Source organism: Myotis lucifugus, unplaced genomic scaffold (assembly GCF_000147115.1).
Source record: "Myotis lucifugus unplaced genomic scaffold, Myoluc2.0 scaffold_77, whole genome shotgun sequence".
Lineage (NCBI taxonomy): Eukaryota > Metazoa > Chordata > Mammalia > Chiroptera > Vespertilionidae > Myotis > Myotis lucifugus.
In genome coordinates, this window is record NW_005871125.1 from 1004894 (window position 1) to 1032296 (window position 27403).

The 27403-nt window shown below is 39.3% G+C and overlaps 1 protein-coding gene across 1 annotated transcript in view; it reads right to left on the bottom strand.

Annotated features, from left to right (window-relative positions):
* The window catches only part of PREX2 (phosphatidylinositol-3,4,5-trisphosphate dependent Rac exchange factor 2), a 212994-nt gene that overhangs the window by 10486 nt on the left and 175105 nt on the right, over positions 1-27403 (bottom strand). The window contains exons 36-38 of the mRNA XM_006090598.3: positions 16502-16568; positions 15845-16035; positions 1170-1272 (exon numbers count right to left, since the gene is read on the bottom strand). Of these exons, the coding sequence (XP_006090660.1) occupies positions 1170-1272; positions 15845-16035; positions 16502-16568 (361 nt within the window). The remainder of the gene's footprint in view (positions 1-1169; positions 1273-15844; positions 16036-16501; positions 16569-27403) is intronic.

Sequence of the window (27403 nt, forward strand, 5' to 3'; positions counted from 1 at the left end):
TGGTTAAACCAATTTTCCGTGGTAGCCCTAAGAAAAGGTGGCAGAATAAAATATAAAATTGTCTTTCACCCTGGCTAGGTAACTTGGTTGGTTAGAATGTTGTCCTGATGCGCCAAGATTTCGGGTTTGATCCCTGGTCAGGGCAGGGCCCATACAAAAATCAACCCGTGGAACAACAAGTAGATGTTTCTCTCTCTGTCTCTCTCTCCCTCTTTCTCCCTCTCTTTCTCTCTCCCTCTTCCTCTCTAAAAATCAGTAAATAAAATTTAACACAATTAATGTCTCTCAATTTCTTTTTCCTTCTACTCACTGTGTCTTTTCTACTAGAGTAAGCACATTTTCCTAATAATCACTAAATTGGATATTAGTGCAGTTTTGCTACTATCTTTTCAGAGAATTTTAAGGGTTAAAAACCAATCTGCCACTCCAAATTCTCTTGGATTATTGTATAGAAAGTTCATCCTCCCTATAAGCTAGTACATTCTTACCTACACATACTTCAGAGACCTACAGGCAGTCCAATGGCACGCTTCATTGGAAAACCGAGGTCTGTGCTTTATCTGGCGCGTGAGGCCCTGTGAATCTCCAGAAGCACGCAGGGCCCTCAGTTCTTTCCTCTCCCCGACCCCTTCCCCAGTCTATTCCCTGCAATTCCCAGAAAGTGACAGTATCTTCTCCTTTACATAAGCCCCAAGCCACCCTGGCTCCTTTTGCCTGGCCAACTCCCTTTCCTCCTCAGGTGGCCTCTGAGACACCTTTTCTCCAGGTTCTCTAAGGTTCTTGGAGAACCCTCACGTGGACATCTGTGCTGTCTTCTTCCCCGGGAGTGTTTCTTGTTCTCAGCTTACCCTCTGAGCCTGGAAAACTGCCCGTCACATCCAGGCACTTGTTAGACATCTGATGAGCGAACAAATCCAGGTCTTATAACACAACGCCCTAGAGCAGCGGTTCTCAACCTGTGGGTCGCGACCCCTTTGGGGGGCGAACGACCCTTTCACGGGGGTCGCCTAAGACCATCGGAAAACACATATATAATCACATATTGTTTTTGTGATTAATCACTATGCTTTAATTATGTTCAATTTGTAACAATGAAATTGGGGGTCACCACAACATGAGGAACTGTATTAAAGGTTGAGAACCACTGCCCTAGAGTGTGTGAGACTCACCTGCTTCCGCATTACATCCGTAGCCTGCATAATGTAGCGAGGGGGCAGTCCGTGGCTTCTGGCCAGAATGATGGCCTGCTCCACGGTCACGCTCAGGGTGCACCTGTGAGCAAAGGCAAGGGCAAGTCAAATCCCACCGGTTCCTGGTGAGCATTTCAAGACACTTGGGGTTACTAATGAAGCTAGTAGAATACACCACCCCCATATATACCATCGTGGAGAGTTACTTACTTTCCCCTCGGCATCTCCCATGTATACATGATGTATACATATTAATAAATTTTTGTTTATTTTTCTCTTGTTAATCTGTTCTTTATTACAGGGGTCTCAGCTAAGAACTCAGAAGGACAGAGGAAAGTTTAATTTTCCTCCCCTACACTAATTTCAAAATCAAAAGGCACCAGGCAAAATTAAAGCAACTAGAACCATTGATTTTTCTACAAAATACCTGTTCAAAATAGATGATAGAGCTACACTGTTGGGGTCCAAAATTAAGTGTTTAAATTTCAAACAAACTCATAATGAACTATGTTTATTTGAAAGTTTGTACACAGGAAATTAAATAAGCAAAATTATAATAAGTTCTATTACCAGATATTATTCTTTACTGATATTTTACATAATTTAAAAATGACTTCCTAATATTTCCATTCATATTGATAATAGACTTATATTGATTTATGCCTAATATAGTAGAAAATTAACAGTGAAATTAATATTCACTAAATTCAGAATTGATTTTTTTAAAGTATATTTCTTGGACTTAATTAAAGACTGTAAAATTTTGCAAAGGAACCTTTAATTAATTATACAAGAATGCAGTACCCAGAGTAGCCCCAAGAAAATTCATAATTCAGTCCCTGAATTCAATGACTGGTGAGCCTTCTATTTTTCCTTTCCTTTATGGTCTTTCACATTTTTCTCTCTAGCAGCTCTTAGAGCCTTTGTTTAAGTATTTGTTAATGTTTTCAGGAGCTGGTTTCTGAATTGTTTTTTCAGGGGTAATTTCTGTACACATTTAATAAAAATGCTAATTACTTTCAGATGTTTTTCCTAAAATTCATTTTAGTGGATATGTTTTTACTTCACTTTTCAATTTATTCGTATTTTAATGGCATTTTCTCCATGTCTGCATTTACCCGTGTGGTTTGATTTTCACACGTCTTTTTCTAGATCCGTTTAGATTGTTTACAAAGCTGTCTGAGTTACCAGACAGCCCATAACCTTATTCTCCTTCTTCAGGTCTCCTCTACTTCAATTTTAAGTCCTTACTGATCCTAACATTTTAATCAATAATGCCCATTACACCAGCTGAATGAAGCTAAAAAAAAAAAATGGTATCTTTTTCTAATCACACTGAAATATCTGTATGAAATTTCTTTCACCAGCATATCCAAAAAAGATGGCTTCATCTATCCTTGCTCTTCATATTAACCATATATTCCAATTAGGCCCCCAAGCTTAATTTGCCATTGTTTAAAAGTAAGACAGTTTAAAAGAGACAACCAGGTCAATGTGGGAGATAATGCAAAAAGTTGAGGTCTCCATGAAGGCTCAGAGTTTCCATCACAGCATCACAAGTCCATTTCCTAAACTAAGCTTATGAAAGAAAGCCTAGCTATAAGTCCACAACTTCACTGTGAATATGCCATTATTTGCCTCATAACTTTTTATCTTCTCTCAAATATCTCAATCTGAATGTCCAAAGGAAAAACTCAGCATTAGCAAGAAGCATTTTGATTCTGGCATTGTCTGAAAAATCCCAGGTCCCGAAGAGTGGCACATGGTTTTCCAGTGATGTATAAATGTATACGCAGAGCCAGGTTTTACGAGAGAACATTTGATTTTGTAGCTATTACCAGTGACACTGATCTGCTAACCTGGGCATGAGCGTGAAGGGAGCATACCAAAGGCCAGGATCCTAAGCCAGTCCCGTTCAGTACTAGATTTCTTGTCTGACTCACCAGTTTCCTTTCTAGCATGATCTCTGTTGTAACATTAGACAGAACATTAAAATATAAATAAATCTATATATTTTTACTCCATCCTGGAAAATACGGACCTTCAATTTTTCAGCTCCTTTTAGATGCAATTCCACATAAAATTTTTATGTGGGAGTCACCAAAAAAAAGGTCACAGAGTTGAAATTTTCCTTTGTAAAAAGGCAAATATAACTAGATATTGAAGACAATTGTTTAATAATTTTAGTAATAAGACATTTCAAGTAGTAGCTCTGCTGAGGGCATACTCCTGAGGAAGTGAAGTTGACAAGGCTGCAAAATTTTGCAGAAATCATGACTTCCCCATAGAAAGAAGAAAAAGAGGGTCAATATATGTGCTTATAATGAATAAATCTTGACATATTTTGTGTTAGTAAGAGATACCAAGTCACTATGATAAATGTGACTTGCAGCTAATTGGTCCAATTTAATTTGACTGTGGAAGTGTCACAAAGAAGTTCCTTTCCATCCATCCATCCATCCAACAATTATTTCTCCGTGTCTACTTCAAACCTACAAGTGACATTAGGTGCTATTGGAAGTGAATTTACCATCAAAATAAAAAAGGTTGAGTTTCAGGGTCCCTTACCTGTATGGATGCCTTAGAAACCTGTTTATACAGTCACGTGCTTTTAAAAACTCGCAAAAGCTGTAATACTTTCAATAATAAAGATAAATTTAAAAAATAAAATAAATTAATTTTAAAAACTTGCAAAGACAAAATGTTTTCATTGCAAACGGTTACTACGGCTGCCTTTTCATACCCCGACTTCCTCTGTCATGTTCTGTAGTGTTCAAATGGCTGTGGTTATTTCTGGAACTAAACTAAATGAAGTAAATTAGGGGTGCATTTAGGTTAGGTTACTGGGACCTATGTTTATGATTCATAGTCACTTCCATTTATAGTTAGGTTATTAAGGTATCCTGATGCAGGAATGGATTCCAGAGTATTCCTACTGCCACTGTACAAATTCACCCAATGTTGAAATGGAGGTGTAGGACTCCAGGTGGTAATGCAATATGTTCATACCCTGGGGCATCCAGGACTGTAAGTATGTGTGTGGAGGAGGAGAAACAAGGTCGGAAATGCAGAGAGCCAGCAGGGTACTAATGTCATCTTCACTGCTCCTTGCTACTGACTCATACAGTACGTGTGCCTATATGAACTCATGTGGGCAACACATTATTTGGAAAATCTGAGGAACATTAGCTTTCAGAAATCCCAGTTTCTCAAATCCCATTGTATGTTAACTATTTTAATTAATTTATTATTTTTTGATCCTTACCCAAGGATATGTGTTTATTTTAAATATATATTTTGATTTCAGACAGAGGAAGGGAGAAGAAGAGAGAGATAGAAACATCAATGATGAGAGAAAAGCATTGATCAGCTGCCTCCCACATGTCCCTACTGGAGATTGAGCCTGAAACCTGGGCATATGCCCTGACCAGGAATCGAACCTCAACCTCCTGGTTCATGGGTCAATGCTCAACTACTGAGCCACAACAGCTGGGCAAGGATATGTTTTGATTGATTTTTAGAGAGAAAGGAAGGGAGAGAGAGAGAGAGAGAAACATCAACTTGAAAGAGAAACATCAATCGGTTGCCTCTCATACTCACTCCAACCAGGAATCAAACCCACAACCTGGGTACATGCCATGCCCTCCAATCAACTGAGCCACCCGGCCAAGGCTATTTTAGTATTTTTAAAAGCTTTCTACTTTTTTATTTTAAAGAGAGGTTCATTAAAGTAACCCTGTGGTAAATTCTTTTATAAGATTCTGATGTTACAGGATTATGATAATTACATGGAGTAAATGACAAACTTCTACCAATATTCTTTTATAAATTGGGGTTTGGTTGAACTAGAATCTTACTTGACATAATTAGGCATTTGCTAATACGAGGTTTTTCTTTCAGATGTCTGTCCCAACTGATCCTAGAAAATAGCTATCAATTTTATTTTATATATCAAACCACGGAGCTAAGGGTCAGGAAAAGCATGCTGGTCTCTTATTTGCCATTTCTACTTCTAGATGCTAGGGGTTAAAAACAATCAACATCCGAACCTCCTTCTCAACCAAGTCTCACTGCAGAGACAAAGCCTGGCTTCCTAAGTTGGCTTAATTGGAAAATTGTGTAGCTCAGTCATTAATTAAGTTGAATCTGTCATACTGCATTTAGTTCACTTTGTAAGACTTCAAATCTAAAATCAAATTACATGGAAATCCTTTTTAAAAACATCAAACATGACATTTCTATACTAAATTAGACACAAGATTCTTGAAACCTAAGGACCTTCTACATATTTGGTCATCTGCCAGGATAACAGATAAAAACATCAGTTGTACTCTAATTACATTTTCAAACCTCCATGGATCTACTGCCTCATTTAATGTTGATTCAAATTGTACTGAACAATGAAGCCAATCTCCGAAGAGTTGATATGTGTTAAATTGAACACTCGGGAAGATGCATCACCCCTTTGGGGCCACGAGGGTGACGCAGTAACTTAACCTTACATGGAAAGGAGAACAATGTAAGGTTTGTGGCTTTGAGTTCTGTTTCCTACAGTGGATTTATTTGCTAATTCTCAGCAAGGTCACAGTCAGAAATTCTGAGGTTTTGCTTGGTAGCTAATGATTATATTGCTATCTCTTGGGGTGATCCCAAATTTTCTTATGATTAGTGGAGGGGGGATCTCAGATTCTAGTTATAAGCTAAGTCACCTTCAATAAATCACCTGAAAACCTAATGTAATGAAGATTTCTGAATCTGCAGCCACAATAATTTTGAATAAATTAACATTATGTAAATGTTAAAGTGAAAACATATTTTTCAAAGTAATTAAAAATAAAAATGCAACCTTTAGCAAAGGATACTCTGTTTTTATTTCCCCCTTTTTTTTAGAAAAAAAATCATTATTCATAATTCACCAAGTCTCTAAGGGACCAGATATTGTAATCACGGTCACACAGGGAGTAAGTCACAGGATTCAAAACCATTTTCTGATTCAAAATCTAGGTCTCTTTCCATTATTGCAAAATTGTATCACGTAGATGACTGCATTTAGAGAATTCTAGCTCCCACATCCATAATTCAACAATCACAATCTTGGCTCAGCATTTATACTTTAGATATGTTTTTAAAATTGATTTTCAAGAAAGAGGGAGAGGAATAGAGAGATAGAAACATCAACTGGCTCCCCCCGTCATGTTCCCTACTGGGGATTGAGCCTGCAACCTGGTCATGTACCCTGACCGGGAATCGAACTGGTGACCTCTGGGCTCAACCACTGAGCCACACCGGTTGGGCAGCATTTATACTTTAAATTCGTTGTTTTGGGAAAGTTTAATTCAGTCGGCCCAGATCACTTCACTATGAATGTAGACCTCATCATACTAAAATGAATGTGTTCGTGATTAAAAAGGAACTTAGATGTGAAGCATGTTAAATAAGTATAACGAGTGTAAGGCAATCAAGTAGTAAAAATAAATTGAAGGGAGACCGTGTACCTTCTCTATGACAGATTTGCATTTTTCGATATAAAATGCACTGTTCTGCGCAGAGTGTTCATTCCTGCAATGATCTCATTTATTCTGTCATCTAATTACTTTTCACCGCTGAGCACAGAGCGCCACTGTGAAAAGTCTATTGACAACTAGAATGAAACAGCTGACTGAAGAACCTAATTGCTTAATGTCGCAGGGTTATTTGTCCCCTGCTCCTTTCTGTTACCTCACACCGAGGGAGAATGGTACACCTAGGGCTGATGCAGAATGTTAAGTACTGATCAGTCCTGGATTGGCTGCTATGCTTCTACACAGACAGTGTCCGTGACATTAATATGGAAAGACCACTGCTGATCTATTGGTCTTTCCCACCTTGTTCACCCTTAGCAATGCATTTGTGACAAATGAAAAGCTTGAGAACACTGTCACAGGTCCTCAGGGATCTCAAAAACCCAACCTCTGTGTCCTTGATCCCCTGTAACAGAGAAGACAATTGTCTTAATAAAACACTTAAGTATTATTATGTGAAAAAGGGGCAAACAGACTACTTGTTTTCAATAATAAGGAATTCACGTATACATACACTTATACACAGATAGAATAAAGTATTAAATATATATATACTCTCTCTTTAGGAAAATGTGACAGTCTAACAACAGCTACTATCCATAAGCCAGCAATCACTCAAGCAAGTTTCCAGTATTATCTATAGAAATAAGCTCTGGCCCTGCTGGTGTGGCTAGTCGCACCAGGAGGCTGCATTAAGATTCCCTGTCAAGGCACAAGCCCGGGTTGCAGGCTCAATCCCCAGTAGGAGGTGTGTAGGAGGCAGCTGATCAATGTTTCTCTCATCAATGTTTCCATCTTTCTCTCCCTCTCCCTTTCTCTCCCTGAAATCAATACAAACATATTTTTTTTAAAGAAAAAGAAATAAGCTCCGATGTCTTTTGATGCTTTCAACATTATTTGACTCCTGTCAAACAGACTGCACTGATGAAATCTTCCCATGACGATATTGGGTTCTAGGTTTCATGGTCTTCGAGCTGAAAGATGAGGGGTTAATGAGCATTTGAAAAAAAAAAAACAGGCAGAGAGGGGCAGGGTGGAGAAGAACTGAGCAGAACAGCTGGAGTGAGATGCTGGTGGCACATGCAGAGCCATACTGAATACTCCGCTCACTCCATATATTTTAAGGCAAAAAGCCATCGAGTGTAAGCGGCACATTTGCAGCATTGGCACAGGGAACTGGACATGACATTCTCATGAAAGATAATGGTACTTTGTACTGCAACTTTCAATGCATGCCCTGGAAGTTTTCCGTGTGTATCTTTAAACCAAGGCTTACAAATGAACTGCCAGGCACAAACTTTCCCCACCCCTCACTCTTTCCTCTCAAGCACCTTACGGTGTGTTTTCCTCTGAAGTGGCTTCATGGCTGCGTTTAGCACAGAGGCAGCCACAGGCCTTTGAGGAATTGAGCACTTAAGGCACTTGAGGATGTATTTGCTGTGCTGAACACATGTATGAATATGAAATATCGCGTGTGCAACTTAGTCACCAGGTTCGAATCTGCTTCTCCACATTTTAGATTTTTAGCCCAAATTCCACCTATTTTATTTCATTTGTTTGGGCGGATTTACCTGAATAGATTGGAAACCTATTGCAACTACCTGAACTTCCTTACTCTCCACTTTGCTACCTGACTTGTGTCTTTACTTCTTACAGGTTCTTTGATGACACCAACACTTAAGGGGTATCTGTCTCCCCAGGTCTTTGACACTGGACCATAATCATTTTCTCTTTGACCTTTTTATCCAAGACACCAAATAGAGCTTAATCTGCGTATCTTCAGACATTTCTGATGGATCCTCCTGTGTTTTATTCTGAGGCCCCCACTTGCTGGGCACAGACAGCACTGGGAGGTGGAGAACCCGGGACAGCATTACTCTGATGTGTTCCAGCGATCTTTCCTCAACCCCAGGTGGGCAGCTGATTATTTTTTGTCTCACTTTTGTGTCTTCTCCTGGGGTAGCCCTTCCTGCTCCTAATACCTGAATGTATTCATTCTCAGAAAGTTCTTAGTAATGTTTTAAACCCAGCTCACATGTATCTCTGTGAAGTCATCTCTGCCTGGTCTCCTCCTCCTCTCTCCCTCTACTAAGATCAGCCCCATTTCTGTTTTTCCATAGCCTCTTGGGGGGGGGGTTCAATTATATCTAATTGCAGTATACATTGTGAAATAGTCATCATAGTCAAGCTTATTAATATATCCATCACCTCACATAGTACTACTTTCCTATTCTTTGTGTGTGGTGTGTGTGTGTGTGTGTGTGTGTGTGTGTGTGTGTGTGTGTTGAAAACACTTAAGCAATGTCAGGTATATGGCACAGTACTGTTAACTATAGTCACATTGTTGTACATTAGATCTCCAGAATTTATTCATCTTGCATCACTGAAATGTTGTACCACTGACCAATATCTCCCTATTTCCCCACTCCAAGCCCCTGTTAACCAACATTCTGCTCTGAGTAGGATATATTTTGCTATTTTCCCAGAACCCCATTATAGCATTTTATTTTTTCTGTTCTAAAGATTAGAGTACAATTTTTTTTCATTTTGATTAAGTATTTTATTACATATCAAACAAGTGAGAACAGTTGATTTAGTCATAACCTAATTATAACTGTTAAAAATAATTGAAACTACAGTTATATTTAATGACAATTTGAAATGTCAGCTCTGTCATTGTTATTCCTACCCTTATATAAAAGAAGTGTTTTAGACCAATGTGTTTCAGATTCATGATTACAGAGCACAATTTTAGAACTTCTTATTGGGAATGTACAGTATCTTGGGATCATGAGTAAGCAAAAATGTTTCTTCTGTTCTATTTAGCCATCTTTCTGGAGATTTAAAATTCAAGCATTTCTACCAGTCTTGTTACTGAATCTCTCAAATCATTTTTTGCACAGAGAGTAAAGGGATACATCTGAAATCTCCATTTGCTTACTGCAGGTTTTTTTTCTGTCCCACAGAATCTAACCTACATAGGGAAATCCCCAGAGTGAATCTCCACCTCTCACCTGCTGTTTCAACTGCAAGTGGAGAAGGATGCCGCTTCATCATCTGCCCCCTTAGGACTGACGACCCGCATCAGGCCGCCCTGAGTGCCCCACTTTTACAAGATTCTGCATTTTTTAATCGGAGGCCTATTTTGTCAATTTGTCTTCCAATGTCATAGGATGACAGAATAAAATATTGCGAAGAGAAAGTCCTTTGAAGTTCAAACAAAAGTGGTTTTCAAAATTGTTCATTGATAACTTATCTGAAAAATATTTTTTTAAAAATTGCTTACAGGAATCGAGAGTCACTACCCTGTTGATCATCATTTGAAATATCAACTTTTTCATTAACCAAATTGGTAATACATAGTTTTCTTTATTGTCTTGTATTTTAACTCCTGGATTTCATTTTTCTAACAAATGCTTACAATCACACGTTAGGTCCTATGCTATGGTCACAGGACGGGTTATATAAACTTTTAGATGGTAGGGAAGTGTTAGACAGGACAAGGGTCTCAAGGTCTGGGTGGTTCTTATTAAATGCTCTTCTTGCTAAGTGATAAAATGTACCACAGCATTTTGCAAATGCAGCTATAAACAGATGAGCTTGACAGCAACTCAACCTGGTAAGCCCACTGCAAAGAAGAAGTCAACGTGTATCTAACCAAATAGTCCACATGAGCAATGGCTGAGCCTACCTTCCCCGAGACAGAGTTTTGGATAGAAATCCTGTCTTCTTTACTTGTGACAATTAAAGAAACTACCCACCACAACCATGTCTAGTCCTTGAATAGAGCACCCCAAGTGGCCAACCCCTTGAGTTCAGTAACAGAAAGGGGAGAAGAATGACTGAGAATTCAATCACCGTTTGTAATACTGTCAAATGTGAAAATATATCCCAATTTCCAAATAACAAAATAAGAAAGCATTTTAGAAATAGACCCCTTTGAAGTTAGAAACTTCATGTAGCTCTATCCCTAATCTCTATATTTATATCCCCGTAGTTCCTAAAACTTTATACATGTTAAAGTTAGTTTCTACAACGTATTAAAGAAAAAGCAGTTTAACACTGGAATACATAGATGATGGCCAGCTTGATGTTCATCATCATTACGTTGTTTTAATGATGAGAACAGGCTGGTGTCGCCACAGCATGTTTCTTTCCCACACTGATATGTGGTTTTAAACGGAAGATAGTGGTGATGCTGACTGGGGCTGGTGAGTCCCTGATACGGGGACCCCCTCCTGGTGATGCTGTTCACAAGCCCGACTGGATGTCAGTAAAAAATGCAGGACCTTATTTCCTGGAAGAAATTCACCCCCTCAACAAAGCATGAAGATAAAAGGTAATTTATGAGTACAGAGCCTCCAAAGTTTTAATTCACAGACGTCATGGGCGAGTGAGAAACATGAGACTTGTGTTCAGATGACCCCTTTCCCTCAGGGCCAGCCCAGGGCTCTGACACCACCCAAACCCCATGGTTAATAGAACCAAAGAGTGTGGACAAAACCCTCTGGAGTAAGTCCTTAGAGGGGAAAATAATTCCAGATTTCTTGCCCTCACTAGAAATTTCTCTGACACATCTTGTCAGGTAGCCTCTGGAAATGTCCACCCACTGGTTCCCACGGCGCAGGAAGCTGAAGCTGATGGAGCGGGAGGAAAAGGGCGTCTTTGGTTTTGGACACACTAGGACTCATGCCTCGCATTTTATAACATGTGCGGATACTGATTTTTATCAGTTAAAGAAAACCAGTTGGCTAGTAAGCAGGTGTGGAATAAAGAACCAAAACAAAATGAAATACCGCGTTGAACGGAAGGCTGCTGCAGTATGAAATCAAAGGCACACGGAGAAATCCCCATGGCATGCTTCTGGATTGCCTGCAACAAATAACTGGCAGGAGGACAAAAGGGAACTTTAATAGCCACAGTGCTGATTCCATACTTTAAAAATATTCACTTTAGCAAAAAGTTAAAAACACTCACTTTGGCATAAGGTAAAGTTGCCGTAAGGCATGCATCTGGACAATATGTAGCATAAATCTTGGTGGAAAAGGAAATTCAAAAGATCTTCAAATGTTTGTACTTGTTAAACCAAGGAGTGTAAATGAAAGCACTGCTGAAATGTCAGTGCCCATTTGGAAGAGAAGCATGATTTGTATGTACCCTCTTTACGCAACCTGACCTGGTTGTGTTGTGCATGAGATTCCAGTCCTTCTGGAACCTGAACAATAATATATAAACCAGAGGTTTAAACACCGGTAATTCTACCTGGAGGATATTTTTGTCTTCTTTTGGCTTAATGGGAAATAAAATTGAAATATGATCAGCTACATAAAGAAAGATGCCTCTGATGTGCCAAGGATACAAAAGAGAAATCACCAAAATAATACAGTAGTTGAGTAAACTGTGGTATAACAACTAGTTGGAATGTTATGTAACAAACAAAAGTGATAATGAGAAAGTGGATGCATACATTTTGGAGATACATATAGTTGCTAGGAACCTAAAGCAGATTGTTAAACTATATATACCAATAACATTGTGTTCAAATGTGTGTTGTTTGATATAAATTGCAAGAGATGACATAGAATGAAAATAAAGCATGTCAAGATGGGAAATTCTGGGAATTTTCTATTATTAAACTACCTGTTAATAACATGTCTATATTGATTAAGAGGCAAAACCTGATCTTAAAAAGAGTCAGTCCTCTTCTTCCACTATTTGAAAGCAATGAAGAGACTGTGGGCAGGAAAGTTCATCAGTGAAATTGTAACTCACGCAAAGGATTACCCTGGGAAAGAGAATTTAATAAAAACAAAGCCAGGCTAAATGCTGTGAGTGGATTTTAATCACTCATCCTGAATTCTTGTCCAACTAATCTCACATTCATTGTTGTATGCAGCTCTGCCATCTAATTCAGAATGGCACTGAGACACCTAGACATTAATGCTAATTAAGTCTGCCTTTTCATACTAAGAAACCACATTCTTCTCTTTAATATGAAACATATGCAGTATAATGCAATCCTTTAAAAATATTTCAGAAAAGGAAAACTGACTATCTAACGTGGATATCATAGGGTTGACGATTTCTCATCTTGATTTTAAAAGTAAATGATAAAAGGTGTGTGGAATATTTATTCTCCTCTGTGAACTTCTCCCCTGTGTTGGATCCATGTCTAATGGCAGTGCAGGTGCGGATCTACCCGAGTTCCTCTCCAGCTGTCTGGATTATAACTAGTAAGGCAATTATTTTAGAACCAGTCTTATGTGGAATTTCTGTTTCCAACATAAATTAGTGCACATTTACCATCATGAAAAGTCTAAGCATAGCCTTCACTAAAAGATTAAAGATATTATTAAAGTCTCATTTTATTCTGCATCATGGAAAAACAAAACCATACCATCTTCAAATAGTTTTGACCTTCAGTTCAGCATCTGTCATGGGGCATTTGTGCCCACACTTCAGTAAATGTCTCCAAAATGAGCTAACCAAAACTATATTTATTTTGAATTGTAGAAATGGAAAAGGTCAAACTACTTTAAAAAATCCCAATATTACTTGTGATTCACACACCTTTCAATGAATACAGCAATTGTAAAATAGTTGTGGGACATCAATCTTTTTCTCCTATACAACATCAAATTCTCAATTGCTCATGGAATATCTGAGAATAATTTGGACAACTTGGTCATGGTTCTTAGATTAAATGACAAATTTAATTGTCTTAACTTTTAGTAAATTAATGTGGAGGTTGTCATAGTGTCTCCAGTCCTCAGATAACTATGATATTGCACCAGGATAAGAGAAGAACATAAATGCTCAAGGTGATGACACTTGGCTGAGGCCACCATGCCATTCCTTGAACACACCAGGCACACTGCCACTTAAGCTGTTCCCTACCATGACCAAATGCCCTTTCTGGAGAAATCTGCATAACTCACTCCAGTTCATATAGGTCTCTACTGAAATCACCTCTTCAGAAGGCACTACCTCTTCTTCCCGGCCCTTCAACTTTTACTCTTTTGACTTCTAATCTTTTTTTGCATTTATTTCACCTATCGTATTACATATTTACCTGTTTACTTTACTACCTGTTTTCCCCAACACAATGAACAACACTATGTGAGAGTAGGGTCTTTATTTTTTCAATGCTGTATCCCCAGCCACTAAAACAGTGCTGGCACATAATTGGTGTTCAATACATATTTGTTGAGTGAATGAATAATGAGGGAATTAATAGGACCAGAATGAATGAACACAAGTTGATCATAAAGGAGAGATAATTTTTCTGCTATAAAAAATATGAACTAATCCTATATAATAAAAGGCTAATATGAAAATAGACTGAATGGCAGAATGATTGGTTGCTACGATGTGCACTGACCACGAGGGGGCAGATGCTCAATGCAGGAGCTGCCCCCTGGTGGTCAGTGCACTTCCACGGGGGGGGGGCGCTGCTCAGCCAGAAACTGGGCTCACAGCTGGCAAGCGCAGCGGCAGTGGCGGGAGCCTCTTCCGCCTCCGTGACAATGCTAAGGATGTCTGACTACTGGCTTAGGCCCGCTCCCCCTGGGATGACTAAGCCATTATTCGGACATCCCCTGAAGGCTCCATGACTGCGAGAGGGCACAGGCCAGGCTGAGGGACCTCCCCACTGAGTGCACATATTTCGTGCACCGGGCCTCTAGTTTTATATATTTAGTGGCAGACAACATTTTCAATTAATCTCTTAGTGAACTTGCAATAGAGCACAAAGTACACAGCAATGAAAATAAAGAGGGAAATTATGTATATTCTATCAACCAAAAAAATGTAATGTTCCTTTCAGAAAAATCACGTCTTGCCATATTGCATAAGTCAAAACATGCTGTGTAGGACTTGAAAACTAGAATTCAGGCATACCAAGTCAAACGGAATTTCACACATGAGCACCTGCTGCCTTGAATCATCTTTCTCCCCTTTTCTACCTCTTCAATCTGATGCAATAAAACCCAGTTCAACCATCAGCTTCTCCATGGAAACTTCCCAGTTCTAACCATCACAGAGATCTTATGTTTTATGGATAACTTTCCTGGGTCATTTACATTTTCTGTACACAAGTAGGACAGATTTACTTGTGTTTGTGTTTTTTTTAATTGTTCTTGCTATATGTTATAGTATTATTATTATTAATTTTGTTATTATTTTCTGTTGTTTGTTGTTCATACTTTATGTCTCTAACATGAGCATCACCACTTTATTACACAGCCAATAGCACCAACTGCATTCCATTGCATGAGTTAAGTACCAAGTGCATTTAAATAAATAATAACCACCATCCTCAAATCTAACTGGCCTAGAACTAAGAAGAGACGATGACAGATGACAGAAGGTTCTCTGCCCACTCCGATGACAATGAGAACTAAATTCTTCCCTATTTTCCCACCTACATGGTTTCGCTTCCTTGTGAAAGTGGAAGGATGACAGAAGAGGAACGCATGCTTATAAAAAAGAACTTAACTTGTGGCTGTCCACTCACCTTCTGCATCTGATGTAGCTGTATGAATTCATACAGAGCACAGTTGCCGAAGACAAACCACCTGACTAGGACCCATCTGGGTGTCCCCTTATATGTTCAGGAACAACATACTATACGGGCTCTTGGACTATTATTTTGCCAGGAGCGGGAAGATGGTAGTAACCCCAAGGCTGCATCCAGCTCACAATAATTGTGTAATAGGGATCTAAACCACTGAACAGTGAAATGTCCACCGAATGCAATGAAAAGTGTCCTACCAAGCAAGTTCCTACAGTGAATAAGGTCAATGAGTAACTCTGTACCTAAAGTATAAATATTATAATATAAATAAAAGGGCGAAAACATTTTGGGCTACAATGATAGAAATGTGGGACTGTATTCATTCGTGTGGATAGTCACAGAAAATTTAGGAACTAAAACCAGGAAATACTGTGTAAGAATTATCTAATTTCCGAAATCTTCTCCCAAATACATTTGTCCTTTGAATGCTGCCAGTTATAATTTCCTGTCGCCAACGTGTAAACCGGAACTACCAAATGAAAGTGGGCACGGTGCAGCCCCCGGGGACGCTCACATACCGGTGCACGCCGCTGTTGCACATGATGACGTGGCAGGCCCCCAGCCTGCTGCACAGCTCCGACGACACGGACAGCAGCCCCACGCCCGAGGCGCTGCACGCTGTGTTCGCGCAGGCCGCCGTGCGCTTGGACCTGATAAACGAGGCTACCAGGCGGTAAAGTTCATCCAGGGCATTGAGAGGCCTCAGGAGCTACAGAACAAAGGGATGAACATAAAGTTCAACATGGTTAGTGGAAATAAATCCTTTTATTGATTTTACTTTTCATTAATTTATTGGGGTGATATTGGTTTAAAAAATTGAAAAGGTCTCAGGTATACAATATACATCATCTGTATATTGTACTGTGCGTTCACTACCCCAAGTCAAGTCTCCTTCCATCATCATTTATCCTCCCATACCCTCTTCTACCTCCCCGCAGCCCCTCTTCCCTCTGGCAATCACCATACTGCTGTCTGTCCATGAGGCTTTCTTTTTTAAGAAATCCTTTTAGCTGGAATATAATTCAGAGCTATTATAACTTTTAATGAATAGTCCAAAATATTTTATTACGGAGTTAGCCAAATTGGAGACTGCAAAAACAACAGACAGCAGAAAAATTGAGGAAGGGAGCTATGTAAATGATAAAGCATAAATAAATGCTATCCTGTATTTGTACCTTATCAACATAGGCAGCCTTGGATGTGGAGTTGGGTGGTGAATTTGACTTGTCCAAGTAAAATGCCCTGTAAGAATCCAAAGAATAAAGTATCATTCATTGTGAGAGAAATTGAAATGCACAAGTGTGCTCGTACACCAAGTCTACAGACAAATTATTCCCTCATCCTGAATCCCTCAGCTGCCTGTTGGTCCTGGGTACATAGCACTTTCGAAGCAACCCAGGGAAGTGTTCAGCTCAGGACAAAGTGTTATAAGGACAGACGTGGAATGTCCATCAAGTGCCATGACAATAGTTTCATTTACCTGTTTGAGTCAATATCTACTATGAGCACATGATGGAGAGCAAGATCAAAGGAATTTAAGCTATTTTAAAGAGTTCTAGACTTTCCCCAGTATCCGAAGGAGATAAGAACTCTCTAAGAGGATTGCTGTTATGAGAAGAGGAAACAAGCTTGAATTGTGTGAGGTACAGAGAAATGCCATGCGGCTGGAGCTCAGTCAGAATGAATGAATGAGCAGCTTAGGAAGAGGCTGGAAGAGCAGGCTCTGTAGGGCCCTGTGAGCCCTGATGAAGACTTGGGTTTTAACTGGCCCCATTACCAGACGGCGGGCTGTTTTATAAACTTGATTGCTGTGCCTAAAAGGTCATGTTCTCCTGCAGATCTGAGTACCTTTTTTTTCAGTTATACAGGCACACACTTAGGTGAACGCTGTGAAAACCCGTGCACGCACCACCATGCTTTAACTATGTTAGCATTTTGCACTTTGCTTCTCCTTAAAAAGAAAAGAAACTTGACAGGTGCAGATAAGCCCTTTGTTGCTCACCCTTCTCCATTCCATCTGGTCCAAACTCTCCCTCACAAAGGGCAGCACCACCCGAAGCGGGCACTTACTACTTCCACGCTTAAAGGTCACCCATATGGTTGGCCTAAATGGAGGCATCAAAGAATAGCTGTTTTTCTTTATTTCCCCCCCCCCCCGCCCCGCCTTTAAATCCACACTTTCTTTCTAGGCTCACTTCCCCAAGAAGGTGATTGTTCAGTAAATATTTTGGTCAGCATCAGTCAGTGGTATGCTCTGACACAGAGTTCTAGGATTAGATCAACAGGACATTTTCCCCCTCAGTACTGCTTTGGTGTCTGCTCTCAAACTAGTTGTTTTTGTTTTGGGCCTAGTCTATTTTTTCTCTCCTAAGTAAGACTTTCTTTTTATCCTCGGTATTCTAAAGTTTGACCACGAAATATTTAGGCACTGATTTATTTTTATCCAGACAGAATCTTAAAGTGCACTTTCAACTTGAAGAGTCTTATCTTCAATTTTAAAATAATCTCAGCTACTATCTTTTTACATAATCTCATGTTCTCTCTCTCCACACACAGAGAAATACTCAGACCATGCTTTTTTAAAAAAAAGATTTTATTTTGCAATTATTGCATTTTAGGTGATTGACTAAGTAATATCTTCCAAGTGAAAAAAGCAGTCAAGTATAGAGTTTAGCATTTCTGAGAATTTTATTTCCGTGATTATCTTTTCATTTCCAAGATTTCTGCCTAATCTTATTTCATTTCTACCACTAAATGCACGAGAATGTATAATCTCTATGTGGGGATGGGTTTGGTTTACTTTTGTTCATTGCTGCTTCTCTAGCACCTAAAACAGTGCGTGGAAAATAGTGTGGACTTAATAAATGTAAATAAGTAATTGGGTGAAAAAGGTGAAGGGATTACAAACACAAAAGAGTTCATAGACAATAGTATGGTGATTACCAGAGAGAAAAGGGGGTGGAGGGATGTAGAACAGGGTGTGGGGGGATAAACGATGATGGAAGGAAACTTGATTTGGGGTGGTAAACACACAATACCAGATGCAGATGATGTATTTAGATTTGTATACCTGAAACCTATATCATTGTACTAGCCAATGTTCCCCCAAAGAATCCAATGAAAAATAGTTACAGAAAATAATAAATAAGTAAGTAAATAAATAAATGGATAACTGGCTTTCTTTTTCTTCAAGATTGTCTACCTTTTTGATGGGCTGCAATACTTTGTTTATACTTTGAACACCTAAAATATATTTTGCCAGGCTATTTCAACATTTTAATTTCTTCTGAGTCAAATTTGTTTTCAGTGGAAATTTCGTTGGCTCTTTCTTAGTGTTAGGCTTCTTCATGTTCTTTGGGATTTTGTTTTGCAAGTTCATTTGAAGTGGGAGGATTTTTAATTTAGTTTTATTTGTTATTTTGATTTAGCTCCATCCCCTATCTCTCATCATCTTTCTCTTACAAATGATTCTGTGCTCATTTGGTGCCCAGAACCCCCATCTGTAAACAGTTTCATATTGGCGACGGGAGTATCACATGATGCAGACATCTGGATTATTACCAGTCACATCATGAGCCAGTTTAGTTCCAAGTTTAATGGCCATGTCCGCTTCTTTCTCCATCTCAAGTCCATAAAAGCTATAGTCTCCGGCAGCCGTAGACAACAGATAGCTCATCCTTTACTCAGAAGTGGAAGAGTCCTTCTCCAGACCCTGCTTTTAAACTGTGAGGATGGCTCTTGATCTCTACCTAGTGTGGAATGACTTTAATCCTCATTTTCCTTAAGAAGTTGTACAGAACCCTCTGTCTACCACCAGAGGTCAACAAGCCAGAGGCCTCAACACAGAACTGCTCCCATTTCCTTTCCATTCACGGGTCACTGAGATGATAAATTGTGACCTCAGCTGTGACTTTTACATTTTCTGTTTTCACATTTTATCCAGCATCACTATACATTCAGGACAGAGGTAGGTGATGCTTCAAAGCTGGAAGCCACACAGACACCTAATCAGATGTCCTCATGCCTCCTCATGTGTGCTTAGTAGAAAAAGAGCACACAAGTCAATGAATTATTTAGCCCCCCAGGGTCTCAAGCACCTCATTTTTACAGTGGATATTAAAATTGCCCTGCGTATCGATAGCATAATGTTGAAGATTAATCAATGAATATGAAGTGGTCGGTACTGTGGTCAGCAAACAGGGCTTATGCAATAACTATTATTCAAGTGCACACAGTAGGAGGTATCTAAGCCAAAGTGTCCAGTTTCCCCCTAAGGCCATCTCAAACATGTTATGATCCATGTAGAAATGAAAATTAAGGTAGATATTTGGCATCTACATAATTCTGCAATCACTGCACAAACAGAGGTTCAGTTCTCAAAAGAAAGGAAACTTTTTTGGGTGAAAGTTGAAGAGTATCATTTAAATGGCTTACTCGGGTGCACTGGTTGTGGAAACTGCAGCTCTTCCCTACCCTGAATAGTTTGGGGAGAAAAATATTCTGTAAAAGCAATCCAGAGATCATTAGGACACCGAGGAAAACTTCACTACTGAAGCCTGCCACCACAGCTGGCCACACTGAGCACTCTACCTGCTTTCTGAAAGAAATGTTCCTTAAAAGAAAAGTTAACAGGAGGATCATGTTGATCTAATTTTGCTATATTCATGAAAATTGATTTGGTAGAAATCTTCAACTTTTCAATGGGGCAACATCTTCTAACAAACATATTTGATGAAGAGAATCAGTAGAAAAATAACTTTTATAGATTTAAAATAAATAAGTGCCCACATCAATTAAAACCTTATTCAGAAACAATCTTATCTTTCCTAAGCTGCTATATAGCAGAACTAAAATAGAAATAAAAATCAAGTGATATAACCGCATCCTAGAAAATACTCTTAGAAGAGAAAGGCCAACTACAAATTCAGAGTTAGATATATTATTGATCCAGACTTGGGAAAGTAGTTAATTATTTGTTAACCAATGATTATAGAAAGCAACAAATTATTATAAAATACATCTGTGAGCCGGTGACATTTAGAGAAAATGACCATGAAATATGGGCACCTTGTTACTCTTATGAAATTTACACAGCCAACAAATACTTTAGTCAATTACTTCTTAAAATAAAAACTTGGACTTGAGGCTGCAACTAATTTTAGGTACTCCCCATCAGCAACACACACACACACACACACACACACACACACAAAACACACAAAAAACACAGGTGTTCAGCCAGATAGTTTACCATCCCTATGGTTTGCAGATATTCACAGAATTTCAGTATTTTCAGAATATGACAAACTGTGGACAGGAAATGAATTTCTAATGCACTTCCCTTAATTGCAAGTCTTACCATGCTCCTTAATCAAAATTTATGAAAAAGTTAATGGTAAAATTGGATTAATGCCAAAACTGACGGTAGTTTATTATGTTTCTGAGGCTAGTAAGAATGAAGTCATGATCCTTTGTCCCAATATAGCAAATCTTATTGAGACCATTTGGAAAGTGCTGCTCTTATTTTATAGAAAGTGAACCGTAAGTTTCCTTTCATGCTTGATTACATCAGGCTTCACTGTCACAATTTTATAAATTAACTCTGCCATAGAAAATGGATACATTACAATCACATTTTTTCATTTAGTCCCTATAGAATAAAATACCAATGAAAGAAGTAATAATGTCATAAGTACTATCAGTAGTGATATAAACCTATCCAAATCTAATAACTACAATGAAACTAATTTGAGCAAACTAATTTCATACAATCTAATAGTAAAGACAAGTGTATAGGTATCTACAATGCAAGGTAGAGTGTTGGGAGGTAAATTAAAAAGTGCAGAAAGTCACTGGGATATACCTGAAAGAGAAAGAAGGAAGGCCACGTAAGAATATAACAAAAGAGTTGGACTTTGGCCCATGGAAGGAATTCTGGACAGGTTAAAATGGGAAAGAATCATTTCAAGTGGAGGCAACGCCATGGAAGAACAGAACAGATATAGAGTGGATGGAGCCAATTTGGCTGAAAACAAGGTTCATGTAAGGTAGGGAGAGAGAATGTTGGGCAAGTCAGCTGGATCATATTGTGACAAAATTAAGTAGCAAACTAAAAAATTGTAATTCATTTGTTAAGCAGTTGAGAAGCACTACAAAGTAAAACTTAGCTACCAGCAAAAAAAAAAAAATACATGGAAAGAAATGTGTGATACACAAAATGTGAAAATTTAGGGAATTTAGAGTTTCAAGAGACCCTAGAAATGAAAAGCATCATTCAGCATTCATAACAAGACCACGGTAATGGAAATAGGAATTGATGTTTTCCATGAAAGAAAATTAGTTTGGGGAACATAGAGATTAGTTGTGTAGAGCTAATCAAGTTTATATACTAATTTAAGAATCACGTAAATGCTTTGTCAAATGGATCAAAGCTCTATAGGAACAGGCTGGTTCTCCCATGATGGCCAGGTTTTCACACAAAGAGAGACGATGCAACAGCTTAATGTAAAATATTTAAATTTATTAATTTTGTCATTGAAGATACAGAGGTTAACTCAATGACAAATGTGACATTCTTCTCATTTGGCACTACCCCCCTCCTTTTTCTGGGCATGTTGGAGTATATCCAATTTCCCAAGAGAGATGACAAAGGCATAAGAGCCCCTGCTGTTTTATACAACACAGGGAAGAATAACTATAGTATTCAGCTCAGATCTCTGCTATATTCTTGTTTCTTTTCCAGGTCATTGCTTATGAGATCATCTCTATATTTAAAATAATTATGGAAATTTCTCACTTGGTCAGACTCATCTCTACATCTACATAAGATCGCATTAAAAAATACTGACCTCTTGTCCAAGTAAGTGTCACCCGACAGGTTCAGCCTGAGCTCACATATGGGTAAAAACACACGATGAGGAAGGAGGGAGGAGAACATTAATTTGCACCTCCATCCCAACCACTTTCCATGTCCATAAGCATTAGCCTTGATTTCTCTAGATTAGGTTTTACTTAAAGTAAGAGAAATCCTGAATAATGAGATAAATGTGGATTTGCTTGGGCAACTGTGTGCTTTGGCTTGTCAAAAACAGAGCATCTTAGGAGCTTGTCATTAGAGAACCGCCTATTATCAATTAACAGTGCCATTTTTACTTCTACTTGAGTGTTGGGGGTGGGTGGGTGAGGAATTGTGGGAAGGTTAACAAGACAGTCATGTGACCACAGAGGACAGTACTTTCCCACATTGAGAAAAGCACTCTTCTCAAACTTCCCTTATGCTCTAAAAACAGGATCATGGTGTTCAAGGTGGTGATGGACCCACTGTCCCTACGGCTGCTGCTGACCACATTTCACTCTCCTTTTGATGGCCTTCAATCAGCAAATACTGGACTAGAATCCTACTCTCTGGTTTTCAAACACTCCTTTTCTTCACTTTCATCTTGTCCCTCTTTTCATGAGGATGCTAGGGTGATAGTCCTTCCTGCACCTGCAACATGTATATATTGCAGAAAGAGAGCGAGCCTTATACCATTTTTGGTCACGGATTCTGCTATGTTGAATTAGATGAAAGTGAAGGGGTAAAAGACATGAGACTTTAAAGAAATGTTCCCTTGTCCCAGTTGTCAATGAACTACGGTGAATCTGTCTAACCTTCCTGAAATCTTTGTGGCATTCAACAACAGTTGAGAGTAATAAAAATTACTCATCCTACACTATGGCTTTCTGGACATAAGGGCATGTTCTTAATACTTTTTATTCAATTATTTCAACCAATACTGTGTGAGCATCTATTGCGGTGTGAAGCATTGTTTCCTGTTTTAGAAATACAGCAATGAGCAAGAGACAAAGCTTGTTCACTAGGGATCGTGTACACGGCAGCTGAGAACACATGTACAAGTCAGGTGAGAACGTGTCCTTCCATCCCTGTAAGTGTCTGAAGAGCCTGACTCCCCAGCAGCCTTTCTTCGTGGGAAAATAGAAACTCCTCTAATTCTGGTTTCCCTAAATCTGCTTTTCTACTACAGAGCAGCCCTGTCCTAGTTTTTTCCCATAACATTTCTTTACCCAGACACAAGACAAGCTTGTTCTCACTCCTGTGGGGTCTGCCCTCAGCTCACTTTACAATGTCCATCCTCATTTAGGAAATACACACACGAAGGGCCAAAGTGACATCTCTCACCAGCAACTGTTATTTTAAATGCCAGCCTATTCCTCTATCTCAGCGCCACTCAAAATGTGGTTCGCAGACTTAAGTAAAAAAGTTGCTAGCAGGAATTTAGAAATTGCATAAAAACATATATTGTGTCAACATGCAAACATTCAAAAGCACTTGTCGTATTGAGCAGGGCATAGACGGGCACAGTAAGCCCGTCTATGTGTGAGTTGCAGAATAGTCACAGACAGCAAGGCCACATCACAATGAGTGTCAACTAGTAAACCAGTGTATACTAATAAACCCAAACTGTATAAAAATAGAAATCCAACATAAGCATTTGTTTTTACTTAAAACTTATCAACTCTACAGTCACCTTAATTACCAATCAGAATTTTAAAAATCAATGGTTTAACATAATTAACTAGGAAATAAAATTGGTAACATTTATCTATAATTTATAGATGACAATACAAATTTCACTGGAGTTTTGTTAAGAAATTGCTTTTAAATCTTATCTTTCCTCCCGTTAATGTATCTCCGAGAGACTGGATTTCCCATACTCTGAGGGTAAGACCAACATGGGAAGAGTTTAGAGGTACATTTTCTCCTGTAAGCCATGCTGCCATGCCAACCCAGAGTAGGCCCTAAGGGAGAAACCAGCTTATTTCTCACACTGAAAACTTTAAACATCAGTCTATGCAGTGTTTGTTCAAGTATATGTAAAGAGTGGATATAGAGAATCACAGTATCACTCAACTTTTATTTTTGGTTGCAGAATAGCAAAAGTGACTCATGGCACTTCCTTATTAATCGCCGAGAGAATCTGGTCGTATTCAAATTCAGTGGAGCAGAGCTGAGCCTGATACTTTCCATTTGAATTACACCTGGCATGAAAAGTCCCTGCTTCCTGTGCTCTCGCTGGAGAAGGGTACTGCAACCTCATTCATAGCAGAGCTGGGCAACCACATTTCCTATCATTAGACTACACCAGGGGTGGGCAACCTTTTTGTGAGTGCGTGCCAAAACCAGCAAAATCTCTGACTCAAATTTCTTCTGCGTGCCAGCCCTAATTTTTTGAGAATATGTTACGCCTACTTGATATCTCTTAAGGTGTACGTATGTGAAGAACCTTGAAGAAATAATAAAATTCATTCGAGCGACAAAAACACAGTATATGATGATGAAAAATTTATTTTTTAATGTATACATGTACACTGATAGTCCGACAGAAAACTTTATGACTCCGTTTGATATTATCAGTGGGACTTTTGCTGCTGCATCACTGATGACAGAGATTTTACATCAGGTTTATATTTCGTGACCTTCAGAGATATGCACGAGCTACTACTTTCATCTGTCAGGCTACTCCTATTACAAGACTTAACAAAATTCATCACTGAGAACAAAGATTCACAAGTGTATGTGGATGAAACCAAAACACTGGTAGGATCTAGGAAGGCAGGGAGAGTTAAGGCAGAGGCATAGAAATTGCTCTTCCCCTCTCTCGTCAATCCATGTCTATGGTCTTTAAGATAACTTGTTATGTAAAATTATTTACTTATCTAAGATGCACCTACACTGAATTTATCTGAAAAATAAAAAAGTCGATATTAAGAAAAAAATTGTAAATGGAAGATTATAAGAGAGGGTTTCGTGTGCCAGCAAAAGTTACTGGTGTGCCATGTTTGGCACGCATGCAGGGCCCCTGGACTACACCCAGGACTGGAAGCACAGCTAGGCTAGTTCTGGATAGTTCTCCACAATCACTTCTATCCTTACTGTTTTCTGGTATGAAATTTGGGCTATTCTCCTGAGCATCTCAGTGTTCTTCCAGTTCCATTTGCATAGTCGTTTCATGCAAGTGCCCTCTATGGTTTCCCCACTGGGAAGTGAGGTCAGCTGGCCCAGCACCGAGCTCCTTGGAGAAGCCCTTCACACTAACTTTATTCTCCAATGAGCTTCTGTGCAGGAACCCCATGGAACCCACCTTCAGAAACAAGCCTTTGCTACTCTTTACATTTGGTGAACACAGAGATCTGCACAAACCTCCTCTTGGCTATTACTCATAGCAACCTCAAAAGCAACGCTAGCTCTAATGGACAAGTAAGGACATCAAGGCTCAGAGATATTAAGAACTTGCCCCAAGTCATGCAGCTAGTTGGTGGAAGCAGGAGAGGATCCTGCCACCGCCGTTGCGCTGGCCAACCGTGAGCCCGGCTTCTGGCTGAGCAGCGCTCCCCGCGTGGGAGCACACTGACCACCAAGGGGGCAGTTCCTGCATTGAGCGTCTGCCTCCTGGTGGTCAGTACACGCACAGCAACCGGTTGTTCTGCCGTTCGGTCAATTTGCATATTAGCTTTTTATTATATAGGATTACATAGTGTATATTCCAACACTTGATTGAAATTTGAGGCAAGGAACATGGCTAATAATGGATTTTGATGCCATTTAAAACATATGCAGATGAATTCCCCTTCCTGAGAGTGTGGAATCATCTGTGAGGCGCATACATCAGTGAGATTGATTCATAGTCAGACTCTAGAGATGCTTTCAATTAATTAATAGTATGATTATAATGATTTCAGTCTCTTTTGCCTTTTTCTCCCACTTTGGTCTTTTTCATCTCTTCTAGTTCTACAGCTATGAAACAAACTCTTTTCATAAAAAACAAACAAACAAACAAAAAACAACAACAAATCAGGATGCTTCTTTGCCCTTTAAAACACTTGGAAATTCTCATTTTTTCACCAAAGATTTCACATATTTGTGTTGTATTTAATGCTTGTAAACAATTCCAACAGCATTAAATCACTTCCCCAAGCCATGTACATAATCCTGCAATCGTTCACATGTTGGGAGAAGAAATGGAGTACTGGTATGAAAGCATATGCTTCGGAGCTGAAAATACCTAGCGTGAGTCTCGGCTCCCATGGAGCCAGCTGCCTGCCTTTGAGCAATTCGCCAAACCTCTCTGTGTGTGAGGTGCTATCGTCTGGAAACTCTCAGGCATAATTTTGGTTTTAACTATTACATCCCTGTTAGTGAACCCAGCCTATTGGATAGAGCCTCTTAGATAGCAATCCCACATCTCAAATCCAATTCAATTCAGTATCCTGACACTCCCAATCCCCAAGGAACTTCTCCTCTGGTTTTGCCATTATATCAGATAACGATCCAGGCACCCAATCCAATGTGTCTGTCTCCCTCTAACACAATATCTACTCTAACAAGACTTTTATTTTCCTACCTCCTAAATATTTCTAAAACCGATACTTTCCTCTCCATTTCCATTTGCTTCAATAACTTTGTAACTAGTCTCTCTGACTCTGCTTTTAGTTTCATCCTTAATTTGTCCTCAATGGTACCACCAGGATGCTCAATTTAAAATGCATGACCCCTCCCCTTGCACCACTTAAAACTCACAAGCCAATCACCTCTCGTACAGGCATAAGGCTAAGTTCCTCAACTGGTGTCCCAAGGTCCCCTTGTCTGCTCCTGCCCACCCTTCCTGCTTCCTTTCTACCCTTCCTCACCCATCGTGGTTCTGCAATGTCTTTGCTCATATGTTTTTCTCCCCCTGAAGGAGCCTCTCTCCCTTCCTTCAACTAGCCTACTAGCAGTCATCTGTCAGAACTGTCCATGCTAAACTCCTAGGTCTTTCCTAAGTCTCTTCTGCACTCCCTGGGCATCCTGTTGTCTCTACCATAGTGTTTAGTAGAGTGTTTCAAAATAACCTGTATACTGCATTTCCTCTTCCTTTCCTTTAAGATTGTCAAGGGCATACTGTCTGATTCATCTCTGCATCCCAATGCTGTACACAGTCCTGTACTTGCATAAATTACACAATAGCCGGGCCGGCATGGCTCAGTGATTGAGCATCGACTTATGAACCAGGAGGTCATGGTTTAATTCCTGGTCAGGG